Here is a 25,549-nt window from a genome sequence, read left to right as displayed (position 1 = left end):
CGATGACGGCGTCTCGATTTTGGCCGGGGAAGATGCACTCTGGGCCTTATGCATTACTAAATCTTGAAAACAGCGGTCGATGTAATCTTGGAGAGCGTCTAAACTCTCCCCGTTGTCCTCCAGGGTGTTAGAGATGATAAAATAGATGTTGTTAGTTATATGACAATTGATTAGTATATTTGGTAATACTGAAGCTTGGAAAACCTTTGTTAAACTCTATGCTACCATTTGCTTTTTCTCCGCCAAAATCTCCGGCGTCTGACGTCACCTACAACATCACTTCCGTCACTTACCTCTCACTTCCCTCACTTACCTCTCACTTCCCTTCAATCTAAAGAGCTGCTGCGGAGTCGGGGTGGTCTGCCTCTCTCCACCGCAGGGAAAAGGGTAACACCACCTGGGTCTGGGTGCAATTCCCCCCTCCAGGGGCAAGGGTACCTAGACCCGGATTGTAGAGTACGCTTGGGGAGTGTGATTATGTGTACAGCGTCTCTTTATGTCTGTCTCCACGTTGGTTGAGTGTGGAGTGAGTGCATATGAGAGCATGAGGGTGGGAATGGATGTTTGTGTCTGTGTGTGCCGGTATGTCTGTGTCTATATGTCAGGTTGGGTATCAGACGCCACCTCTCTGGGGACACCTCAGGCCCTCCAAGGTTTGGAGGCCTATCTCCACCCACCACCACTTCCCCTGCCGGTGGCGGACTCCCTCAGGTGTCGGTGTGTTGGTGGTTCTTTGTGTCTGGGGGTGGGCGTCCGGGTACACACCGGCTCACTCCTTGGCGGCCGCTTGTCGGGGCCTGGGGCCTGGGGCTCGCTCGGGCCCCCTTTGGAGGTGGGGTGCCCCCGGCCTCTCGGCCTAGGGCTCGGTCACTCAGGCACAGCTGGGGGCCGGCGGAGCTCACGGGCGCGTCACTGCAACCCCCCCTGGCTTCTGCTCCGCGGCTGCTGAGTGAGCCCTCATCTGGGACTCTCCTCAGCTCTTACTGGAACAGTGGCGCGGCTGCCCCTCTGTTGGTCTTCCATGGTCTTTTGTGTTCTGGGGGCCTCTGGATGTCTGGAGTTTTGATCTCCTCCATACCCGCTTCACACCCTGGAGGACGGGGCTGAGGCCCCCCCACACTCCCTAGCAGATCATTACATGGAGAAACCTTTGGAATGCAAGCATGCTGATCCACACAGGTATGCACACATGGGTATTCACAGACGCGGACTAAAGCTTTCTTGGCTGCTGCCTCAAAGCACACTGTGCGCTGTCTATCTTGCGTGCTGCACAATATTGTTTATTACTTAGTAAATACTGATATCTATGACTAGCTAGTTTATTGTGATGGTGCTTTGTTTTCTCTATTATTATGTTGCTCTTTGTTGTTTGCTGTCTCCTCTGTTTGTTTGTTTGTTTGTTTGTTTGTTTTTTTTTCTCCATACAGGTGACCCAGGAGTTTTTTTTTTTTTTTTTTTTTTTTTTTGTCTCTCTTCCCCCCCCTTCTCACCGTCTCTTCTCCCCTTTGGTTTTCTTTTTTTCTCTCCCCCTCTCTCTCTCATTCATTCCCCCTGTCCTATTTATTAAAAAAAAAAAAAAAAAAAAAAAAAAAAAAAAAAAAAATGACAAAGGATGAACTGAAGCTCTGCCATCACGTAATGTCGCATACTGCTGTTTCTGATGTCATTTAAAAAATTAAGAAAAAAAAAAAAAAAAAAAAAAAAAAAAAAAAAAAAACTGGAGCTCAGGGGGAAAAACAATCGCATGAGTGCTGCTGTTTGACTGAGGAAGAACAAAGTAGTCATGGTAAGCCAATCACATGACCACTTTAAGATGACAAAGCAACAAGGTGACATATACCAGTTTATAAATTGTGTTGATAGGCCACGTAAGACCAGTAAGCACTCTCTGCTTATGAGCAAAAAAAAAAAGTCAAAAATAAAACAACCATTTTGTGTTGGTGGAAAAATGCACCATGTCGACCAATCAAAAAGGTTATATGGCAACATGACATTTGGTTGTTTAGGAAGAGGGAGAAGTTTTAGGAGTGACGGCGAGAGAGAAAGAGAGCGAGAGCTGTCACAATGTGGCTGTGTGCAGCCAGGATGAGGCAGGAATGAAATCAAAATTCACAGCTTTATTGCTGGAGAGCAAAACCATACAAACTAAACTGGGAAACTATAAACTAGTACACAGAGAAACACACGGCCATGAATGAGCAGTGTTGGGGAGTAACGGAATACATGTACCGCCGTTACGTATTTAAAATACAAAATATGAGTAACTGTATTCCGTTACAGTTACCGTTTAAAAAGGTGGTATTCAGAATACAGTTACTTTGTTGAAATAAATGGATTACACTGCGGTACTTTCCTGTTTCATATTGTCGCGGGTCAGGACTGTTTGGGTTTTGTTTGACAGCTACGTTCTGTTGTTCCAGGCGGCAGCGTTACGGTTGCCATGGTTACAGGGCGACGCTCTCTCTCTCTCTGCGACTGCGTGTTTCCTGGGTGAGAGAGCGCCTTTTCGTTGTTGTTGTTGTTGTGCTAAGCTAACAGGCAGAATGCTACAAGCATAGCTCTAAAGAATGCAGCATCATGGGCAGTGTAGTCCGTGCTGCTGGGAGAATGCACTGCCATACACGTTATGGGTCTGTGAGCGCGAGGAGGGAGAAAAAGGTACAAGCTGTCGTCGAGGAAAAACGGGAGCTGGAAGCATGTAAATATAATAATAACCACTGCAGCCAAGAAGAGAGCCTGACGAGCCCAGTTGTAAGTAAGCTATTAAGACTCGACTGTACACCGTGTTCGTGTTTTCCTCCGAAAACAACAAGTTCCGTTGGAGCAGCCTTTCAACGCCTCTCTCTGTCTGTCGCAAGAAAAGTTGACCCACACAACAAAGTAAAGCTAGTTTTCGGCTACGAGCCGACAGGGACCCCGCCGTATTATGCTGGGCTTACACTGTGCGATTTTTTCAGTCGCGCGATTCAGCTCCTGCTCAAACTGCACGATTGACTCGCAGGGGTTAGAAGTTCATAGGTCACGATGCAGGGTCTCACACTATACGGCCCGATGCTCTGATGCGACCTGAGTCACACTGTGCGTCCATAAAATGAAGGTTATAACAGAAATTCTGTCGCTCGCTCTCCCTCTCCGTCTTTCACTCACACAGACACACCACCACCATCAACTTTGCTAAATTGCTAATGAAAAACATTGGTCAGGCAGCTGTGATTGAGCAGCAGTGTCGATCCAACTATTTTCACGGTTGTTGTGGTCGTGATAATTTTGTGAGGCCACATCGAAAGGGCTCGGATGGTTCTACAGGTTGTGCCTCCATCGCTTGTGTCCAGATCACACGCTGCACTGCCGTGCTACGCCGTCTTTTTCGCTGACATTTGTGTTTGCGCGTGCGCAGTGTGGCAAACTGCGGTGACACCCTCACGACCAAGCGATTGATGATCGGGAGCTGGTCGTGAGGTGTCAATCGCTTCTCGTTACCCCACGTATACTACACGATGCACGACGCACGATGAAGGCCAAAATCGGGCCGATCGCCAAAACGATCGCACGACTCAAAAATCGGCTCAAAATGGGCCAAAAATCGCACAGTGTGAGCCCAGCATTAGTCAGAGGTCCCTTTACTACAGTTCGGAGTCGCGGACCTTCAGTAATAGTAATAAATCACACAGCAACAGTACATTCACGTTGTTGTAAAAAGCATGATAATATTGTAGCGGGTCAGGGCTGTTCGGGGTTCTGCTTGTACAGTTATGTTTTGTGTATGTTGCCATGGTGACGGGTGACGCCCTCTCGCTGCGACGGTGTGTCCTTCCGGGGTCAGAGGGCGCCCTATGTGTGTTGTGGTTGCCGCGCTGAGCAGTTAGCTAGTGGCAGTGTGTTCTTCTGCAAATGTAATAAACGGCTGTGCTCCCTGGCTAGCTCACGGGAAGCAAGACCAAACGATACCTCCGTCTCCTCCTTGTCTGAACTCGCCACAATATATTAAGTAATCCAAAGTATTCAGAATACGTTACTGTCATTGAGTAACGTAACGGAATAGGTTACAGAATACATTTTGGGGCATGTATTCTGTAATGGAATACATTTTAAAAGTAACCTTCCCAACACTGTGAATGAGGGAGATGCGGACATAAATACGCAGAAGGATAACGAGGGACGTGGGAGCACACAGGGAACACAGCTGATACAGATAATCATAACGAGACAGGGCAGGAGCAAACACGTACACTGATGGGAGACTATCAAAGTAACACAGGAAGTACACAGACCCAGGGCTGGACTGGGACAAAAAATCGGCCCGGGCATTTTGACTAGAGACTGGCCCACCAAAAATGTGACGTCATTCAGGGGTAAAACCGCAAAGGATTCTGGGAACTTGTGGCAAGAGGTACTAGCGCATGCAGGCTTTCAATTGAACTCAGTCACACAGCGATAAAAAGAAACACAAAAAATGGCAACAAGCTGTTGTATTCTTAACTGCAATAGCCGGTATTTGCCAAAAATAGATTGCTCGTATTTAAATTGCTATGAGTAACTTGTTGGGCTATAATATGTGAAACATATGTCAAATGCATCCCTGATGGATGACATAAAGTCATCTCTCCATCTCTCTCTGCTGCTCTTCTGTCTCCTCTGTCACAGACTTCTCCACTTTTGATGATAAATCAGCCTGGTGCAACATGTAAGGATTGGCACAATTTGTTAAGATTTTGAGGAGTTTGAGAAACTAACCTTAAGCATAAAATAAAATTTACTATCAGTAACTTCATAGCACCCGCCCAGCAGTATTTAAACTCCGTCATGCTAGCTAGTAGCAGTACCAGTTATTCTAAGCGACTGTAAAAAGTCAGCACAACGAAAACAAACTCCAACTAAACTTGGTTTATATCTGACACAGAGAGACTGCAGGTCATAACTTCTTACCTGAAGTTCAGTTCCTCTGCCACTATGACCGGTGGCCGCCTCGGGTCTCTCCTCCTCTTGCCTCCCCTTTCCCTTATCCACCTGCTGGCCTCCACCACTTGCTGATGTTGCTAAATCTGTGGAAGCTATACCATAGCTACCGCCAAACAATTCAGTTATTTTTACACATCTGGCAGCGTCTGCCTGAAGGGCTCGTTTCTTTTTGGCCCTAATTTTTTCTGCACCTCCTTTCCTTTTTTTGTTCTCCATTTTCTTTAGTTCGTCTATAAGATTGCTAAACAAGGGGGAGGGTGCATCCGACCTCCTCGGCTGTAATTGGTCCAGCCCAGAGTCGATCATGACCAATTGGCCAATCCAACACCTTTCATTATTTATACCCTTCCAAAAAAAAAAAAAATCGATCGGCCCATAAAAACAAAAAATCGCCAGCGGCCCACCGGGCAAATGCCCGGTATGCCCGATGGCCAGTCCAGCTATGCACAGACCGGAGGGGAAGAGAACAGACAGGCATGGAATAAAACACAAGGAGGGAAAACAAGGCATAAGAACTCACAGATACACTGAGTGAGACACGGGGTAAAGACACGAAGGGAAACCTAATAAACGACATCTAAACAGAATAACCTAGGGACCTTTAGAATAAACAGTGGACCTAAAACATAATACGTCAAATGACAAAAATACAGGAAAACACAAAGCACCGGGTAGAAGTCCCGAGACCATGACAAGAGCGAGTTTTGAGATGTGATATATATATATATATATATATATATATGCATGCTGTTCCTAGAGTATTTAAAAGTAGAATGGGAGGCAGAGCCTTCAGTTTTCAGGCCCCTCTTCTGTGGAACCAGCTTCCAGTTTGAATTCGGGAGACAGACATCATCTCTACTTTCAAGATTAGGCTTCAAACTGCAATAGCCCTATCATTGGTTATTGTTAATCTCTGGCTCTCTTCCACAGCATGTCTTTGTCCTGTCTTCCTTCCCTCACCGCAACTGGTCGTAGCAGGTGGTCGTCAAACCTGGTTCTGCTGGAGGATTCTCACTGTTAAGAGGGAAATTTTCTTTCCCACTGTTTCCAAAGTGCTTACTCATATGATAGTTGGGTTTTTCTCTGTATGTATTATTGAAGGGTCTACCTTACAATATAAAACACCTTGAGGCAACTCGTTTGATTTGGTGCTATATAAATAAAATTGAAATAAACTGAACAAAATGTTGTAGAGAAGAAAACATTGGAGCAATGATCATTTTATTGCTGAATCACACAGGAAATGAAATTTATTGTCAACAAATTCTGTCACTGGTTGTAAAATGAATGGAAACAGATAAATATGATACAAAGCATTTGCATTGTGGTAATATAGACCTATGCAAAGGACATAAGCTAGAGAACAGATTACTTTGTAAAACTCACTTCAAGCTTCCTGCCTCCATACAACCATCTTTAGTACAACTAACATTGTAGAAATTATTCCTTTTCCATTTGTTAATAATGGTCAGTCTAAAGTGTTACTCACAGTCAATGTGTGGAATCTTCTGGTCTAAAGTAAAATTATTGGTGAGGTTTGGAAAAAGATTTTTTAAAGGATTTTTTAATGTAAAGTATTTGCCTGAATAAATCTGTGTCATTGTTTCTGCAAGTCTTCGTCCTAAAGTGAACACAGAGACACAGAGGAAGATCTAAATAGCCTAAATCCAGGATAAAGAGTCTCAGTGAATGTGGTGCTGAAGGTGTGGAGATGGATCAAGGAGTTTGAGGAGACTCTGTAGAAGGACAGAGTCCCAGCAGGACAGTCTACATACACTGCTACTCTGTTTGAGGTGGAGGAGGTGGATGAGGTGGAGGAGGCGGAAGAGGAGACGAAGGAGGAGGAAGAGGTAGAGAGGTCTGTTCTAGTGTTATTGTGCCAAGCAAAGTAACCATCTTCAGAGCATCTCAGACTCCACGACTGATTATTCCATCCAAACCAGCAGCCTTTGCTGGCTCCTGTCCTTCTGATTCCTCTGTAACTCACTGCTATGTAAACCCAACCTTCCCACTCAACCTCCCAGTAACAGCGACCAGTCAGCCCATTTCTACACAGAATCTGTTTCCAGTCATCAAACCTCTCTGGGTGATCAGGATATGGCTGCTCATCATCCACAAATGCCACTTTAGTGTTGTTGTCGAACAAGATGAGGTTTCTGTTTGCTGTGTTTGGGTCCAGTGTGAGTTCACAGGAATCTAAGAGAGAGAAGAATCCTTTATTATTTGACACGGTGCTATCAGTGCTCCATCTATAAAACCACAATTTTACCTGATATAAATTTGGCAACAATAAAGTTTGGCTATTTGCTTTTGTCCAGTACTCTGTAGAAATACTGACTTGATCACTTCTACATTCATATATTTCTTGATGCATGTTCAATCATCCAGGTACGTAAATCCCAAAAAGTTGATTCTGTTCATCTGGACGTTTTCAGTGGGAGAAACTTTCGTCATCATCCAGGTGATTTCTTCAGTGTCAGCTGGCTGCAGGTTTCCCCAATCATATAAACAGTACATTTACTGAAACTATCAACAACCACTGATCAATGTCCATGAGAGTTGGGGGATGGCTGCAATCACAGCATTGTAAGATGGTGAAAGACAAGGGAAAGACCATCTCTGAATCGAGGAGGGGGCCTAAGGATACATCTTTTACCATCATACAATGCTGTGATTGCAGTCTTTTATCAATGGTCATGACAATCATCGAGCTAGTGGGTAACAGACGTCTCCGAAAACGTCGGAGCGCTTTTGAAAATATGTGGTGTCCTGATAAACTGAGCAGATATTTGAGGTTTACACAGCTACATTCTCGCCTGAAAATATGTTAAACGTTTATTTTGTGACCCAGAAAGAATAATAAGAGTAATATTAAAACTAACTAGCTGCCGCCATTGTTGGAAACTGAGCTGGGCCGCGCTATGAATTCTGGGACACAGCTTCTTCTTCTTCGGGGTTTAACGGCAGCTGGCATCCTTGTACATGCAGTGCTGCCATCTTCTGTTTCAGTCCGTTATTACACTCTTAAATCCTGCTACTTATTCCTGCGTCTTTTGGGATCTTACAAAGCTTCAAACGACGCGTCGACTATTAATGATTTTGATAGTCGACGTAATCGTGACTAGTCGACTAATCGTGGCAGCCCTACTGCACATAAGATAACAAATAATAATAGGGTAAAACAGACAATATAAAACAGGCAGAAATTCAACCAAAAACAGTTTTGAAAAGGTGAGTTTTGAGTTGTTTTAAAAACAGCTACTGAGTCCACAGTTCTTAATGTATGAGGGAGAGAGTTCCACAGTCTCGGGGCCACAGTGGCAAAAGCTCTGTCACCCTAAGTTCTCATCTTAGTCTGTTTTATAGCAAGTAAGCCCTGATCAGATGACCTCCGGGACCTGCTGGGGACATCGGGCTGTAGCAGATCGGAGATGTAGGCTGGTGCCAGTCCATGCAAGGCTCTAAATGTCAAGACCAGGATCTTAAAATGTACTCTAAATTCAACAGGAAGCCAGTGTAGCTGAAATAGCAATGGTGTCACATGTGAAGCCGGACTGAAACTTATCACAAATGTTATGTTTGTCCAGAGCCGCTATAAGTTGCTTAGCCGCAACCTTTTCTAGAAGCTTAGCAATTAACGGTAATTTAGAGATAGGTCTGTAGCTGCTGGAAACAGAGGCGTCTAGCTGAGGGTTTTTTAAAGTGGGAGAATAGCAGCATTTTTAAAATAAACCGGAACTATACCAGATGCAGTAAACACACTCACACTTTCTCAGGCCAGGTTTTAGTCTCTGCTGCCCACCATGTTCCAGCCTTGGAGAGGAAGAAAAAGGAAGAAAAAAATTCTTTCCACTTACACGTCTGCCATTATTAACAGAAGGAAATGTACATCTAGATTTTTTTAGTTTGCGTTGCAACTAGAACATACTCTGAAACACTTCCCCTGTTTGTCAATACGCCACAGAAACTGTTTCTGTGCTCATGTCTTCTCTTCATACCTGAGAGTGTCTAGTCTCCAGTCTGAGTCCTCCACTCCAGCGGAGAACAGCTTTACTGATGAGTCGTCCAGAACATTGTAGCTCAGGTCCAGTTCTCGCAAATGGAAGTGGTTGGATTTTAGAGCTGAAGCTAAATAAGTACAGCCTTCCTCTGTGACGATACAGCCGGACAGCCTGGGTCAAATAGCACATAGAACGATAGACAACAAATAGCCAAAACACTTAAAAATGACTTGCTTTGGTCTGCCATTGTTTTACACTGTTTTATGCTGTATGCTGAAATTAGCTCATTGCTAACATTTTTAATATATCAAATTACCATTTATTATTGAGACTGATATTGATTTAATCGAAAACACATGTTAGGGCATGTTAGCAAACACAAGTAAATTTCTGCAATGGCTTGCCACATCAATCCCTATACAACCGTTGCAAGAGCTTGGTTCGCATTGCTGGCAATAAGTCGGACTCGTTCCCGGTGGGTGATGGGCTCCGCCAGGGCTGCCCTTTGTCTCCGGTTCTGTTCATAATTTTTATGGACAGGATTTCTAGGCGCAGCCAAGTGGCGGAGGGCTTTCGCTTTGGTGGCCTCAGAATCTCATCTCTGATTTTTGCAGATGATGTGGTTCTGTTGGCTTCATCGGGTGAGGGCCTCCAGCTCGCACTGGAACGGTTCGCAGCCGAGTGTGAAGCAGCGGGAATGAGGATCAGCACCTCCAAATCTGAGGCCATGGTTCTCAGCCGGAAAAGGGTGGAGTGCCCACTCCAGGTCGGGGATGAGTTCCTGCCCCAAGTGGAGGAGTTCAAGTATCTCGGGGTCTTGTTCGCGAGTGATGGGAGAAGGGAGCCGGAGATCGACAGACGGATTGGGGCTGCAGCTGCAATAATGCAGACGCTGCACCGGTCCGTCGTGGTGAAGAGGGAGCTGAGTGTAAAAGCGAAGCTCTCAATTTACCGGTCGATCTACGTCCCTACCCTCACCTATGGCCATGAGCTGTGGGTAGTGACCGAAAGAACGAGATCGCGGATACAAGCGGCAGAAATGAGCTTCCTCCGAAGGGTGGCTGGCCTCTCCCTTAGAGATAGGGTGAGAAGTTCGGCCATCCGGGAGGGGCTCAGAGTAGAGCAGCTGCTGCTCCACATCGAAAGGAGCCAGCTGAGGTGGTTCGGGCATCTGACAAGGATGCCCCCTGGGCGCCTCCTGGGTGAGGTGTTCCAGGCATGTCCCACTGGGAGGAGGCCCCGGGGCAGACCCAGGACACGCTGGAGAGATTATATCTCTCAGCTGGCCTGGGAACGCCTTGGTATTCCCCCGGATAAGCTGGAGGAGGTGGCTGGGGAGAGGGAGGTCTGGGCCTCTCTGCTTAGGCTGCTGCCCCCGCGACCCGGCCTCAGATAAAGCGGATGAAGATGGATGGATGGATGGCTTGCCACATCGAGCAAAACAGCAAGGAAAAGGGTGCTCAACCAAAGCCAGAGAGAAGTGTAGTATGCTAGTATTACTTTAGTATGCTTTTATGTGGACTTGTTTACTTAAAAAACAAACAACAACAAAAAAAAAACAAAGAAAAAAACCAGTCTGTAATAATGAGGTGCTCAACTGAATCAAAATTCTTGTTATTTTAAGATACAGTCTTACATCATATAAGAATTATCATTAAAGAGACATTAATTGCTATTAGTGTAGGGTATTTACTAGGGCTGCACGATTAATCGTTAGAAAATCGCGATCTCGATTCATACTTATGTGCGATCTCATTTCCAAATGACAACGATTAAAAAAAAAAAAAGACGACGACGATTGTACCGCATTTTGATCCGGGACGTAATCTGCATGAAAACAAGCGCTCACTCTTCCTGCTCAACAAATGACAAGGGCGGAGCCTTATACCACGTGATACAGAAGCTGTGCCGTGTGATGCTAAAATTAGCAGGAAAAAACAACGGCGAGCACGTCAGGGATGACGAGAAAGTGACAGGAGAAAATCCGTCCCGGTCAACCACCCAAACATCAATAACGGGAACCTTATACAGCACCTCCCCTGTCGACCTCCCGCAGGCACAAAGACATTACGGAGGCTATCACTTATCACCTAACCAAAGATATGGCTCCATCAACACTGTGCAAAACGAGGGATTTAGGAAAATGATCAACACCCTAGACAAACGCTACACAGTGCCGTCCCGCAACTACTTTTCTATCGTTGCACTACCTGCTCTGTACACGCAGCGTCGAGCAACGGTGGAGACGGAATTTCAAGCAGTACAACATTTTACGGCAACAACAAAACGTGAGACATTTGTTATTTTTATGTTTATTTATTGTTTTTATGTTCAGTCTCAACTGTTACGAAGTTGATGTGCAGTTAATAAGTGCAATAAATATTTATACTGGAAAAGAAAATCGTGAGGGAATCGTGATCTGAATTCTAAGCCAAAAAATCGTGATTCTCATTTTATGCAAAATCGTGCAGCCCTAGTATTTACCTTTTAGTTTAAAGAATGGTCAAGTGTTTTTATTATAGAAATAAAATTGAATTAACTGTATGTAAAGCAACATTTAATACAGACCTGAGAATTTCCAGTCTACACTGTAGACTTGCCAGTCCGGCAGAAAGGAGTTTAACTCCTGAATCTTCTAGGTCATTGTTACTCAGGTCCAACTCTCTCAGATTAGATGACGGTGAGCTGACAACTGAGGACAGAGCTTCACAGCTTCTTTTTGACAGATTACAGCCACTCAACCTGGAGGAGAGTTAGTGATAAATTGACCTGTACATCAAATACAATCAGATCCATATTGTCTGGAAAGAAGTTTTGTGGCCCAGTGATATCTGTTCCCTAATTTTTCCCAGCAGATAAAAGGTTAATTCCAAGTGTTAAACTTGTATTTGGCACCTATTCATTAGAAGTATCAATATTCAATATTTATGCTCTAAAATATAAAACTTTAGATTTAACTGTTGTACTTTATTTTTAGCATGACTGCATGCTGGTTTGTTGAACCATTTCATGATTGTTTAATTTCAATACAAAACTATAAACAAAGCCTTTGATGAATAGACTCCTAAATGAATTGCAGCCTGGCCGGGCTCAGCCCAAAGCAGGGGCATTGGCCCACCCTCTGTAGGCCCACCACCGACAGGAGGCACCAGAGGGGTTGGGTGAAATGTGTACTGGGCGGCAGCCAGGCATACTGATCCTCGGTTACCAAGACTAGCGTTACCCCTCTGATGGTAAAGGAGCCTATGCTAGGTTGAGAGGTACCGGCAAGATATAGTCGGGCTCACCTCAAAACACAGCTTGAGCTCCAGAACCCGTCTCCTGGAGAGGGACTGGACTCTCTCTCAGTCTGGTGTTACCCTTGGTGAGAGGCGGTAGGCTGGGGTGGGTATCTCAGTATCCCCTCGACTTGCACCTGTATGTTGGAGTTTTTCCCAGTGGACGAGAGGATTTGTTATTCGTCTGTACTTATTCACCAAAAGACAGTTTTGAGTACCCAGCCTTCTTGGAGTGGGTGGGGTGCTTGAGGGTGCTCTACCTGGGGACTCTGTCATCTCATTAGGAAATTTCCCCACTCATATGGGCAACAACAGTGAGACCGAATGGTGCTGTGTTATTGGACTGCGTAAACCACAGTTTCGCAATAACACCATGTTTAAACCTAAGGGTGTCCAGAAGTACTCGTGGCACCAGGATACCATAGGCCACAGGTCAATGATCAATTTTGTAATTGTATCATCAGGTCTATGGCCATACGTTCTGGATCCTTGGGTAAAGAGAGGTGCTGAGCTCTGCTGAAGCACCTAAACATATAGTAAGGGTGCACTGGGAATGCCTAGAAGAGGCCCCTGTCCACAAGATCTTCAATTCCCACTTCTGGCAGAGATTTGGTAGCTTTCTGAGGGAGACTGGGGACATTGAGTCTTAATGGACCATGTTCAGCACCTCCATTGCTGAATCTGCTGCACTGAGCTGCGGTTGCAAGGTGATTAGTGCCTGTCAAGGTGGTGACCCCCAAACCTGATGGTGGACAAGGGATGGTAGTGAAGGGAACCCTGGCTGAAGGAGTCCTATCGGGCTTGATTAGCCTGTGGGAATTTGGAGGCAGTCAGTAGGTACCGAGAGGATAGGTACCGAGAACATGACTCTGGCACTGGCTGAAATAAAACCTCAGAGGAGATTTTATAAGCCATCGAAAAAGCCTTTTCGATTGCCTCGAAATTCTGTCAAGCCATCGGGGGGCTCAGGAGGGGACAGCGGTGCACTACCTGATCTGTGTATAATACAAGTGGAGTGCTGCTGACTTCGTCTAAGTGGGCGACTGTGGTTCAGGGGGTTAGGAAGCTCATCTTGTAACAGGAAGGTTGCCGGTTCAATCCCCAGTGGGAGAAGGCTTCCACTTGGGCAGCCTCAGAATCTCATCTCTGATAATGTGGTTCTGTTGGCTTCATCAAGTGGTGGCTTATGGCTTGCAAGTTTGAGCCCATGGTCCTCAGCAGGAAAAGGGTAGAGAGCCCATTACAGATCAGGGAAAAGTTACTGCCCCAAGTAGAGGAATTTAAGTATCTTTAGTCTTAATAAAGAATGAGCCGCAGATTGACAGACGGATTGGTGCTGCGGCTGCAGTGATGTAGACACTGTATTGGTCTACTGTGGTGAAGAGAGAGCTAAGAGTAAAAGCGAAGCTCTTGAATTACCGGTCAGGGTTCAGGGATCTGACAAGTATGCCTCCTGGGTGAGGTGTTCTAGGCATTTCCCACCAGCATGAGACCCCAGGGCAGGCCGAGGACATGCTGAAGAGATTATATCTCTCGGCTGGCCAGAGAATGCCTTTGTGCTCCCCTTGACAAGCTGGAGGAGGTGGTTGGGGAGAGGGAGGTCTGGGCTTGTCTGCTTAGGCTGTTGCCCCCTGCATCCCGGCCCTGGATAAGTGGAAAAATATGGTATATTCAAACTGAAATCCTAAAACAGGACACCAAGTGCCTCAAAGGTAAAATTCTTGGGTTTCTGCATCTGTACATGTTAAGCATGAGGTAAGCTAAATCTAACACTACCCAAAATGGTTTGGTAGTTACACCTACTGTAGGATCATAGAGTTTGGAGTTCCAATTATTTTTCAATATAATCTTTTGTATCTGTGCACCTACAGAACTTTTTTGGAGGCTTTCACCACTGGAAGTAACCTGAGAAGAGCTTCCTCTGAAGCAGAGTATTTCTTCAGGTCAAACACATCTAGATCTTCTTCTGATGATAGTAAGATGAAGCCCAGAGCTGACCACTGAGCTGGAGTGAGTATATCTGTGGACAGACGTCCAGAACTCAGATACTGTTGGATCTCCTCCACTAGAGAACAGTCCTTCAGTTCGTTCAAACAGTGGAACAGATTAATGCTCCTCTCTGCAGACACATTCTCACTGATTTTCTTCTTGATGTATTGGACTGTTTTCTGAGTGGTCTCTGAACTACTGTCTATTTTCATTAGCAGGTCCTGTAGTTTATCCTGATTGGTCTGCAGTGAAAGACCCAAGAGGAAGCGAAGGAATAAGTCCAGATGTCCGTTTGGACTCTGTAAGGCCCTGTCAATGGAAATCCTGTGGATCTTCTTTGAAGATGTTTTACTTAAAAGCAGTTGAAGATTGCGCATTGAGGGCTGTGGTAAAGGCATCACATTTATGTTACTGTTATTAAGCGACATCCTCACATAAAGAGCAGCCAGAAACTCCTGAACGCTCAAATGGACGAAGCTGAACATCTTGTCTTTCCCTTTCCTTCCTCGATCTTCTTTGAAGATCTCTGTGAACACTCCTGAGCACACCGAGGCTTCACTGAAATCAATGCCGCTCTGTCTCAGATCCTTCTCATAGAAGATCAGGTTGCCCTTTTCCAGCTGCTCAAAGGCCAGTTTTGCTAATGACTTAATGTATTGAATGCTCTTTTCTGGGCCATACTTTTCTTTTGTCCGATCAATCTGAAACACCAGGAACTCTGCGTACATCTCAGTCAGAGTCTTGGGCAGCTCTCCTCCCTCTCTGGTTTTCAACACATCCTCCAGAACTGTTGCAGTGATCCAGCAGAAGACTGGGATGTGGCACATGATGTGGAGGCTTCGTGATGTCACGATATGGGAGATGAGTTTGTCAGCCTCCTCCTTACCTTTGAATCTCTTCCTGAAGTACTCCTCTTTCTGTGGGTCTGTGAACCCCCTGACCTCTGTTGTACTGCTGATAAACTCTCGAGGGATCTGATTGGCCGCTGCAGGCCGTGTGGTTACCCAGATGCGAGCAGAGCGTAGCAGTTTCCCATTGATGAGTTTCCTCAGCAGGACATCTGTTTTAGTTGCCTTTGTTACATCGACAGAGCGAATGTCTTCAGAATGAAGGTCGAGATGAAGGCGGCTCTCATCCAGCCCATCAAACACAAACAGAAGTTTGAATTTACTCTTGTCATAGTTGGTGATTCCTGATGACTGAACATCTGTAAAGATGTAATTAAGAGCCTCCTGTGGGATGCCTACAGTTTCTGGGATGCATTCATGAATGAGCTCTGCCAAACTGAACTTTTCTCCCTTCAGAGGATTCAGCTGACGGAAGGTGAAGGGGAAAATCAGATGCACATCTTGATTGGATCTTTTTTCAGCCCAGTCCAAAACAAACTTCTGGACAAGGAAAGTTTTTCCAATTCCTGCGATTCCATTGGTCATCACTGTTTTGATGGGTCTGTATTTTCCAGAGGGATGTTTAAACATGTCTGTGGGTCTAATAGGTTTCTCTGGCTCTGCTGGCTTCCATGCCTTTTCAATCTGCCAAACCTCATGCTGTGTGTTGATATGTACATCATACCCAGCTGTGATGTACAGCTCTGTGTAGATATCTGCCAGACACTGTTTATCTTCTGCCCAACCTTCTTGTGCGCACATAAACTTGTCCTGGAAGTTTGATTGAAGCATCTGTTGGTAAGATGCGATGGGGTGAGGCTCTGGTACTGGAACCACCACATCTGTGTCAAATATGCAACATGGAAAGTGTAAGGTGTATATCCACCATTAAACAAATCTAGAAATTAAGTTATTTCAATCTTTCCTTGCACATAAAAAGTCTTCAATAATCAGGACCCATTATATCGCAAAGACCTTTCACTATTCCACTAGAGTACTTTGAGAAACAGGCTTACTTGTGGTTTCCAAAAGTACAATGGTGGCAGAGCTGCCAAGCCATTTTCCTACATAACTTGCTCCTACTTTGTGACAGCCTAATCTGAAAAGTAGAGAGGATAACACTGGAAGTAAATTCCAGATGTTCTACTTTGGTGTAGAAGGAAGAAAACTGGAATAGGTGTAATCTTGAAGGAAGAGTATGTGAATAGTTTTGTGGAGGTAAAGAGAGGATCATGAGTTTGAAGCTGGAAATGGAAGGGGCTGTGTTGATTGTCAGTTTGTATGCCTCACAGGTTGGAGTTTAGAGGAGAAAGAGGAAGTCTGGTGAAACCTGGATGAAGTGGTGGATTTCATCTAAATGTGAAAGAGATCCTGCAAGGTGGTGTTAGGGGAGGTTTGGATGGTGGATGACGGATATCAAGAAGAGAAAGTGAGTGAAGGAGAAGCAAAGATGAAATGCTGAATGTTAAATAAAAAAAGAGTTGCAGAGTTCAGGAAGGGGTTGAGACAGAGAGAGGTGGCAAAGGCTTATGGTGAGCTACATGTGAGGTTGGACACTAAAGATGGAGAAAAGGAGTTGTACCCAATGGTAAGAGACAGACCAGGCTGGGAAGCGTGTGCAGCAGGTAAAGGTGATTAACCCTTTAAAGCCGGTCGGAGCGGACACGCTCCATTTTGCGTAACTATTTTTAAATCCCGTAGCTCTGCAACCACGTAAGCTAGCGCAATAATTTTTTTTGCATATGAAACCGGAGGAGTTGTACTTACATCTGATGCCATCAGTTTGTCCTCGGTCACAGTTTCCTTCCACATATAGCTTTGCAAAATTTCATAAAAAGCACTTGCAGCAACAAAAACATAATATTCCAGAAACACGCTTTGCCGATCCGATCAGCTGTTTGTAACACTTCCTACGTTGGAATAGACGTCAGCGCGAACTATCGCATGTCCGCCATGACCTGCCCGAAACCGGAAGTGACGTCATTTTGCGTAAATGTAGTTTTTTACCATCGTGGCCTTATGAGCCTATACTGGTGTTTTTAAAAGTTATGTTTGACTTTATGACTTTCTGTGTCGTTTCTGGGATGCTGAGGACTCATATTGCACTGCTGGAAATAGTTTATTTTGATGCATATGCTGTTTTTTTGCAAATTTGCATTATAATATTTATTTTTGTTTTTCCTGCAGTATATGAAAATTGGTGTATTTCAAAAATAAAACTATGAAGACACTCAAAATAAATTTCCTGTGGTGGGAAACTAGTTTGTGCAACTTTTTTGTATTTACAGTTTTGAGGGATATGCCTCTTAAATTTCTCTAACTAGAAATATATGTTAAAAACCAAAAATGATTTTCAATTTTTTTGTAGTTTATTGCACTTTTTTGCAATTTATGTAATTACTATGCACTTAATGCAGACATATTATTACAATTTGGGCTGTAATGGTTGTATTGATGTATAGCAACTTGAAATGCTCCAAAAAATGGCTCCACAGCAAGTAAAAATATAATATAAGCTCTGGCGGACTTGGTTCTATGGTAGGTCTTAAAGGGTTAAGGATGGAAATGTACCTATGAGTAATACGACTGTGCAGGAAATATGGAAGGAGAACACTGGCAAATTTGTTAATAAAGAAAATGATAGACAAAGGAGGATGGATGGAGGGCAGTTAGTAAGCAGGATTAGTAAAGAAGACGAGTGGAGGTATGGAAATGTCTAGAAGAAAGGGCAGTGGACCTGTTAGCCACAGAGTTTAAAGCAGTCTTGCCTGAAGAGTGGAGAAGAAATGTGACAAAGAGCTCTACAGATGTGACGTTTGCTCTGAGAGCGTTGATGGAAAAGTTTAGACAAGCTCAGAAGGAGCTTCACTTTCTTTGTGGATCAGAGAAAGCAGGTGATTGGCTGCTGAGAAAGGAGCTGTGGTTCTGCACGAGGAAGTCAGGAGGGTCAGAGAAGTGTGTGGAGGTGGTGCAGGACATGTGAGGACAGAGGTGAGGTGTGTGGTAAGATTAACAGGTGGGTTCAAGGTGGGGGTGGGATTACATCAGGGATCAGCTCTCAGCTCCTTGTTTGCAGGTGGAGTAGAGCGTGGAGAGGTGGAGGTATGATCTGGAGAGCAGGGGGATGAAAATCAGTAGAAGTAATACAGGCATGTGTGGATGAGGGGGAGACTGGTGCAGAGGTCAACATGAAGGAGCAGAGGTAGTGAAGGTGGATGAGTTTAAGTACTTTGGGTCAACCACCCAAAGCAACAGAGTGCACAAGAGAGGTGAAGAGGACAGTCCAGGCAGGGTGGAGTGGGCGGAGACAGAAGTCAGGGGTGATTTATGACAGAAGCTAAAGAGTACACAATAAATACTAATTCTATGAGACGAAGATAAGAAAACAAGCTTCTTATGAAAAATGATTAATGTATGTTAGTCTATTTTGTTATTCGTCATAATGACAAACTCTACAAACCAGTAAAATAAAATAAAATCATGGCTACTTGCCTTCAGTCTGAGGAAATCCTCTCTTCTGTGAAGTCTCCCCACAGTTGCTGACGTCCGCTGACAGGCAGTGATTTTGAGTGTTAGACTGATTTAACCTGCACTCTGTGAAACGTTTTCAGACTGCAGTGACGTCATGTTTGGTTTTCTTGTAACCTACCTTCTCGTCCTGAGCTGCTGGCACACAGACTCTGCAGCAGGTCATTCCTGCTTATCCTCTCTAAAATCTTCTTAGCCACCTCCACAGCTCCAGGAAGCCTGTAGGTTTGCACCATCAGGTCGACAGTGTCCCACCTGTTTGTTGTCTCCAATCGACTCTTTTTGATGGTTGGGAAGCTTTGAAGGACGTCAGCTTGATGTAGGAGCCACTTGAATTTGTTAAACTCTTCATCTCCCAAATCCTCCAGAGTACTTAACAGGTCCTCTGACGTCATCCCTGATCCCTGCTAAAGGAGGAGAATATTCTCAGCAGGTATTTAACATATTTGTTGCTGGTTGAGAATAAACACGACGTCTCTGCCGTTGGTGTTCGAATAAACATTTTGAGTTTTAATTTTGGTGGTGTGGACTCATGGTTCTGTCTTTTGGATTTCACAGATGATTTTAGTTCGTGCTCATTATTACTTAGATTTCCTAGTTCTTGGTTTCTGAAGTTCACTTTTGCTTAAAATAATATGCAATAAAACAGTTTATTTTATGTGTCTATAACGTATTCATCGGGTTTGCTTATACAGCCTTGAAATCCCTTCACAACTATGCACATGCACATGGGAGCGTGGAGTATTTGCCCTGAAGCGACAGGCACTTCAATCCCTGTCCTGCCACAGTGAGAGCTTGGCTTGCTCTGCTGGCAGTGAGTCGGTTCAGTTTTACTTATAATGCACCAAATTACAACAGCCTCAGTGTTTGCAATGTGAAGTTTGTCACACATTGTGTCTTCTAGCTAAAGGTAAAGCTGTTAAGTTTAACAGGGATGAGAGCCAACTGGCAACCTGTCCAGGGTGTACCCAGCCTCTCACCCTAAGACAGCTGGGATAGGCTCCAGACCCCCACAACCCTGAAAAGGATAAGCAGATGATGGATGGATGGATGGATGGATGGATGGATGGATACTCAGATATTGACATACTTTCGCACGCTCTGTCAGCAAAAGCTGAAAATAAAAACTATAATGCAAAGTAGTCAATGTATAGCTTGTATTTACTGTCCCCTCTAAATAATTCAATGCACAGCCATTCATGCCTAAACTGCCATTTCCCTCCCTGGTGTCATGTGACTCGTTAGTGTTAAAAGTAGGGATGGGTACCGGTGTCCGGTGCCATGATGGCACCGGTTCTGACATAAACGGTAGTAACCAGACCGAAAAGCAGCGCACATTTCGGTGCTTTATTTCGGTGCTTTTTTTCCTGAGCTGTGATACACTTTAGATTCTAGCCAATCATTTTACATTTCCGAGGATAGTAGGCGGGTCCAGGTACGCATGTTCCTTTAGAGCAGAGCTACAGATTAAAAATGCCCAAGGCGAAGCGGTCAAAAGTCTGACTGTACTTCACAGCAAAAGATGCAAACTCAGCAGCAACAAGTGCTTTAAGCTGATACTGTAAAGTGTGTGTGTTAGTCCCCATAGGGAAATAGTTCCTCTGCATTTAACCCATTCACCCAGTGAAGCAGTGGGCAGCCACCAGTGCAGCGCCCGGGGAGCAGTGTGTAGGGACGGTACCTTGCTCAGGGGTACCTCAGGGTAGCCGTTCAGTGGAGTCGAACCCCCGACCTTCCGATCATGGGGCAACCACCCTACCTACTGAGCTATCCCTGCCCATACTGTGATACTGTCAAAGGAGGTAACACCTCGAATCCGATGAAACACCTGGCGACGCATAGCGTTTTTTTTAAAAGCCCAGAAATGCGCCGTATTTGATAGCTTGCTGCGAGACCTCACACCGAGCACATCTACTGCGGGTGTGGTGCCTGTTATCGGACCCGGAGTTAGCAACATCCCCCAAAAACCCCGAAGAGGAGAGTCCTGGCCCCTAGCCCTGCCAGTGTAGCAGAAATGATGAGGATGATGATGCAGCAGCAGCCGTTCTTCTCTGCGTGAGTAGCTTAATGTTGTTCGTGTGTAATTTACGTTGAGTAGGCTAACCACGTTATTACATTAATGCATGTAAGGTGAACTAGCAAACATCATCATAGCTACATGCGGCTGTCTTCTTGTTTGATGGCAGATGCTCCCTTCACCCTGGCCAAAAAGGCTAAAATGACCAAAGAAAAAGTGGGAAACAGTTAAACATGAGAGGTTTTTGGACAAAGTTTGTGTTTTTTCCATTGTTTAAGCACTGCTTCCAGCCAAGAGTGATACCATATATGCCCCATAGCTGCAGAAAAGGCTAACATTGTTATCTTTTTGCAAAAAACAGCTGAACATGAGAAGTTTTTGGACCAATTTTGTGTTCTCCATTCTTTAAGCACCGGTTTGAGCACCGTTTAAGCACCTACACGTTTCAAAAGTACCGGTTTGGCACCGGTATCGGATAAAACCTAAACGATACCCATCCCTAGTTAAAAGGTCTCAGGTGCAAATGTGGAACAAGTGTGTTGAATTTGGTGTTATTGCTCTCTCATACTGGTCACTGGAAGTTTAACATGGCACATCATGGCAAAGAACACGTTGAGGATTTGAAAAAAAGAACTGATACTCTACATAAAGATGGCCGAGGCTATAAGAATGATGCCAACACGCTGAAACCAAGCTGCAGCATGATGGCCACACAGCAGTTTAACAGGACCTCGCCGTGGTCGACCAGAGAAGTTGACTGAACGTGCTCAGCATCATATCTGGAGGTTGCCTTTTTTCTTAGGTGTTCAGGTTTTTCAACCGCATTGCTTAACCCCGCTGTTTTACATGTTCACTTATTTTTTTTAAGTGCTGTCCATACAGAAAACATTGATTTGTAAACGATTAACTAACAACCTTGTAAACACAAAGTTCTTTATTTGGAGCACATTTCTACAAGAAAGATAAGTTCCTGAAAAAGTGCTTGAAGTGCTTTGGTACTCTTTGGCAATATTGTAGACAATGTTAAACTTCATCATCACATCGGCTCCTCTGATGACCTGCTTGCCGCTGAAAGGCAGCGGGCAGAGGGGACACTTGGGCAGTGCATTTATCGCAGCATGAAAAGATATAATATATTTACAGAAATGTGTGGGGTGTACTCACTTTTGTGAGATCCTGTATATATAATTGCACGGATCAGTGACTCCTAAACTAGGCGAGTGGCTCCAGCAGATCCCGGGAACAACATCGGAGATCTCTGTCCAGAAGAGCGCAGTCCTGGGAACAGCCAAGATACTGCAGGACCCTCAAGCTCCCAGGCCTCTGGTAGAGGACCTGAGCTTCTAGGATAGCGACCGCTCATAGGGGCGAGAGGGCAATGTTTTATACATGTTTTTATACATATACAAAGTGCAAAACTGAGTAGTGCAATATACATATGTGCATATTACCTGTCTGTAATTATTTGGACCTGAGTGAAGTTGAACAGGGTGTGAATGAAGTGCAGACTCTGTTTTAATTCAAGGGGATAAAAAAGTATTTGAACTGTTTGCTAATTACAGCTATTTTTATACACAGTATAATAATATGTAAATGTGTAGTCTGTTCTGCTCCTATGATAAGCTCATCCTGGAGCTCTTTGGTAGTAAAGACGTTTTTTCTTCTTTGTCATCACAAATATGAGCTTATATGAATTCAGAACACAAACCATCCAAACCACAAAACCTTCCTTTTCCAGTTCTCCCAGTGACACCCATTGCTATGTATGTCCTGCTCATTGCACTGATTTTATCTCAGTGTCAGATTGGTTAGATAAAACTTTCAGTGTTGTTCTGTCAAACAAAGAGAAACGTCTTTTAGACTTACGTGGACTGAAGCTTTCGTTGATGCTCCTGCAGCTGAATATTTCCGGGTTTTATGAGTTGAGCAGCAGAAGTGCGAAACAAAGGGTGCAGAAGTGCGAATACCAAATCAGGAAATGTACACATACACATTTCCTCCTCCTGCAGCCAATGAGCATGAAATATGGTCATACCTCTGCTACATACAAAATTGCATGGCCGTTACTACTACCACTACTGCAACAAACAGAAGTCACAAACCTCAAAGAGAACCTGCGAACACAAAGACAGGAAAGGTAGAAAACTGGGTGAACTGAAATTATATACAAACACTGAGCACACAAATCTCACATGAACAAAAATGAGCTCATCAGCCTTTGTTTTCTCCTCGGTTTTGTCACATTCAGATCATCTATTTGCAACTCTTTCAACATTCATGAAATGTTGATTTGATGATTGGTTGTCCTGCTCTTCAGCTTCAACATTCAAGATTCAAGATGTTTATTTTCATATACACCGCAAAACACAAGTGGTTACGCAGAGCAATGAAACTCTCACTTTGCCGGTTCCTCTCACACGACTAAATAAAAACTAACTAAAATAAAGAATAGACTTCACTCTGAGATAGAAAATAGTAAAGTAAAACAAGTGCATATGTAGCTTATGAGTGGGTGTAGTCAGAATATAAAGTGCAAGTAGTTACAACACTGTCACAGTGGGAATATATACAGAGTATGCAATATTAAAATGTTTATATTTATAAAGTTGTGTTATGTGTTACGGCCCTAGCAGGGCCTCCTCCTGAAGGTGCCTGTGTGGGCGTGTCCCACCACCTCTTCTGCCTGAGGTGCCGCCTTTCCCTTTTGTGCAGCTGACTCTCATCAGTAATTAAGGAGCTTTAAGCCCAGGGAAAGGTGAGCTCTGGGCCAGAGTGATCAACGAGTACCGCACCGAAGCGTGCAACGAGTGCAAGACCAATCACCCCAGCCAGAGACAACACGAGTGTCTGCGAGTCTTGGACGATGACTTTTACGCTGAACATTATTACAGCATCAGGAAAAGACTCCTCACACCTCGTTTCATTCCTTCCATTCAGCGTCTCCTGATCGCCCGCAACATGGAAGCGGACGACGTCAAGGTCGGCACCGTGGCGGATGGTATGGCCTGGATAGGTCATCATTTCCCTGTGTGGCTGCCACTCCCGTTTCAATTTTTCTCCTAGTTTCGGGCAGGCTCTATGACGTTCGTCCACAGGAGGCGCTGTACAGCACCGAGCGCCTGAAACACGGACAGTTTGTTGATATTTTTTCATGTAAACCTTTTTTTCATGTAAACCTGTTCTTGACATATCTACTGAGATTCGTTTGTCTTGAAAGGCTGATTCAACCCCGTTGTTGACTTTTATTTTGCCTTCCAGATTGCCTCAGTTGTATCGTGAGTGTAATTTCAAATAAAATAAAATAAAACTCAGAAGCGTCTGTGTGTTGTATTCTTCTTATTATTATTATTATTACCATCCATCCATCCATCCATCCATCCTCATCCGCTTTGTCCGGGGCCGGGTCGTGGGGGCAGCAGCCTAAGCAAAGAGGCCCAGACCTCCCTCTCCCCAGCCACCTCCTCCAGCTTATCCGGGGGAATACCAAGGCGTTCCCAGGCCAGCCGAGAGATATAATCTCTCCAGCGTGTCCTGGGTCTGCCCCGGGGCCTCCTCCCGGTGGGACATGCCTGGAACACCTCACCCAGGAGGGGCCCAGGGGGCATCCTTGTCAGATGCCCGAACCACCTCAGCTGGCTCCTTTCGATGTGGAGCAGCAGCTGCTCTACTCTGAGCCCCTCCCGGATGGCCGAACTTCTCACCCTATCTCTAAGGGAGAGGCCAGCCACCCTTCGGAGGAAGCTCATTTCTGCCGCTTGTATCCGCGATCTCGTTCTTTCGGTCACTACCCACAGCTCGTGGCCATAGGTGAGGGTAGGGACGTAGACCGACCGGTAAATTGAGAGCTTCGCTTTTACACTCAGCTCCCTCTTCACCACGACGGACCGGTGCAGCATCCGCATTACTGCAGCTGCAGCCCCAATCCGTCTGTCGATCTCCGGCTCCCTTCTCCCATCACTCGCGAACAAGACCCCGAGATACTTGAACTCCTCCACTTGGGGCAGGAACTCATCCCCGACCCGGAGTGGGCACTCCACCCTTTTCCGGCTGAGAACCATGGCCTCAGATTTGGAGGTGCTGATCCTCATTCCCGCTGCTTCACACTCGGCTGTGAACCGTTCCAGTGCGAGCTGGAGGCCCTCACCCGATGAAGCCAACAGAACCACATCATCTGCAAAAATCAGAGATGAGATTCTGAGGCCACCAAAGCGAAAGCCCTCCGCCACTTGGCTGCGCCTAGAAATCCTGTCCATAAAAATTATGAGCAGAACCGGTGACAAAGGGCAGCCCTGGTGGAGCCCATCACCCACCGGGAACGAGTCCGACTTATTGCCGGCAATGCGAACCAAGCTCTTGCAACGGTTGTATAGGGATCAAATGGCCCGTAGCAATGGGCCAGACACCCCATATTCCCGCAACACCTCCCATAGGACACCCCGAGGGACACGGTCGAATGCCTTCTCCAAGTCCACAAAACACATGTAGACTGGTTGGGCAAACTCCCATGCACCCTCAAGTATCCTGGAGAGGATAAAGAGCTGGTCCAGTGTTCCGCGACCAGGACGAAAACCGCATTGTTCCTCCTGTATCCGAGGTTCGACTAACGGACGAACTCTCCTTTCCAGCACCCTGGCATAGACTTTCCCAGGGAGGCTGAGGAGTGTGATCCCCCTGTAGTTGGAACACACCCTCCGGTCCCCTTTCTTAAAGATGGGGACCACCACCCCGGTCTGCCAGTCCACAGGTACTGCCCCTGATCTCCACGCAACATTGCAGAGGCGTGTCAACCAGGACAGCCCTACAACGTCCAGAGCCTTCAGGAATTCGGGGCGGACCTCATCAACACCAGGGGCTCTGCCACCAAGGAGTTGTTTAACTGCCTCAGTGACC

The 25,549-nt window shown here is 45.3% G+C and overlaps 1 protein-coding gene across 1 annotated transcript; it reads right to left on the bottom strand.

Annotated features, from left to right (window-relative positions):
* Positions 1-6,569: 6,569 nt before the first annotated feature.
* LOC308396179 (NLR family CARD domain-containing protein 3-like) lies at positions 6,570-22,552 on the bottom strand. Its single transcript, XM_080881312.1, has 10 exons — positions 22,526-22,552; positions 22,111-22,169; positions 21,824-22,002; positions 18,764-19,049; positions 18,607-18,663; positions 14,108-15,956; positions 11,529-11,702; positions 8,958-9,131; positions 8,726-8,772; positions 6,570-7,155 (listed from the first exon to the last, which is right to left on the bottom strand). The coding sequence occupies exons 4-10, from the start codon at positions 19,035-19,037 to the stop codon at positions 6,581-6,583; spliced, it is 3,150 nt and encodes a 1,049-aa protein (XP_080737438.1). The 5' UTR covers positions 19,038-19,049; positions 21,824-22,002; positions 22,111-22,169; positions 22,526-22,552; the 3' UTR covers positions 6,570-6,580.
* Between the last annotated feature and the right edge of the window lie 2,997 nt (positions 22,553-25,549).

The sequence above is a fragment of the Rhamphochromis sp. 'chilingali' genome (genome assembly GCF_963969265.1).
Source record: "Rhamphochromis sp. 'chilingali' genome assembly, chromosome: 4".
Taxonomy (NCBI): Eukaryota; Metazoa; Chordata; class Actinopteri; order Cichliformes; family Cichlidae; genus Rhamphochromis; species Rhamphochromis sp. 'chilingali'.
This window is presented reverse-complemented; position numbering and strand designations above follow the sequence as displayed.

Coding starts and splice junctions, on each gene's coding strand:
- LOC308396179 (XM_080881312.1), bottom strand. CDS start 19,037: ATGACGTCAGAGGACCTGTTAAGTACTCTGGAGGATTTGGGAGATGAA. Junction 18,664..18,763: donor CAGCAGCTCAGGACGAGAAG/GTAGGTTACAAG, acceptor ACTGCCTGTCAG/CGGACGTCAGCAACTGTGGG. Junction 8,773..8,957: donor TGGAGACTAGACACTCTCAG/GTATGAAGAGAA, acceptor TTCCTCTCCAAG/GCTGGAACATGGTGGGCAGC.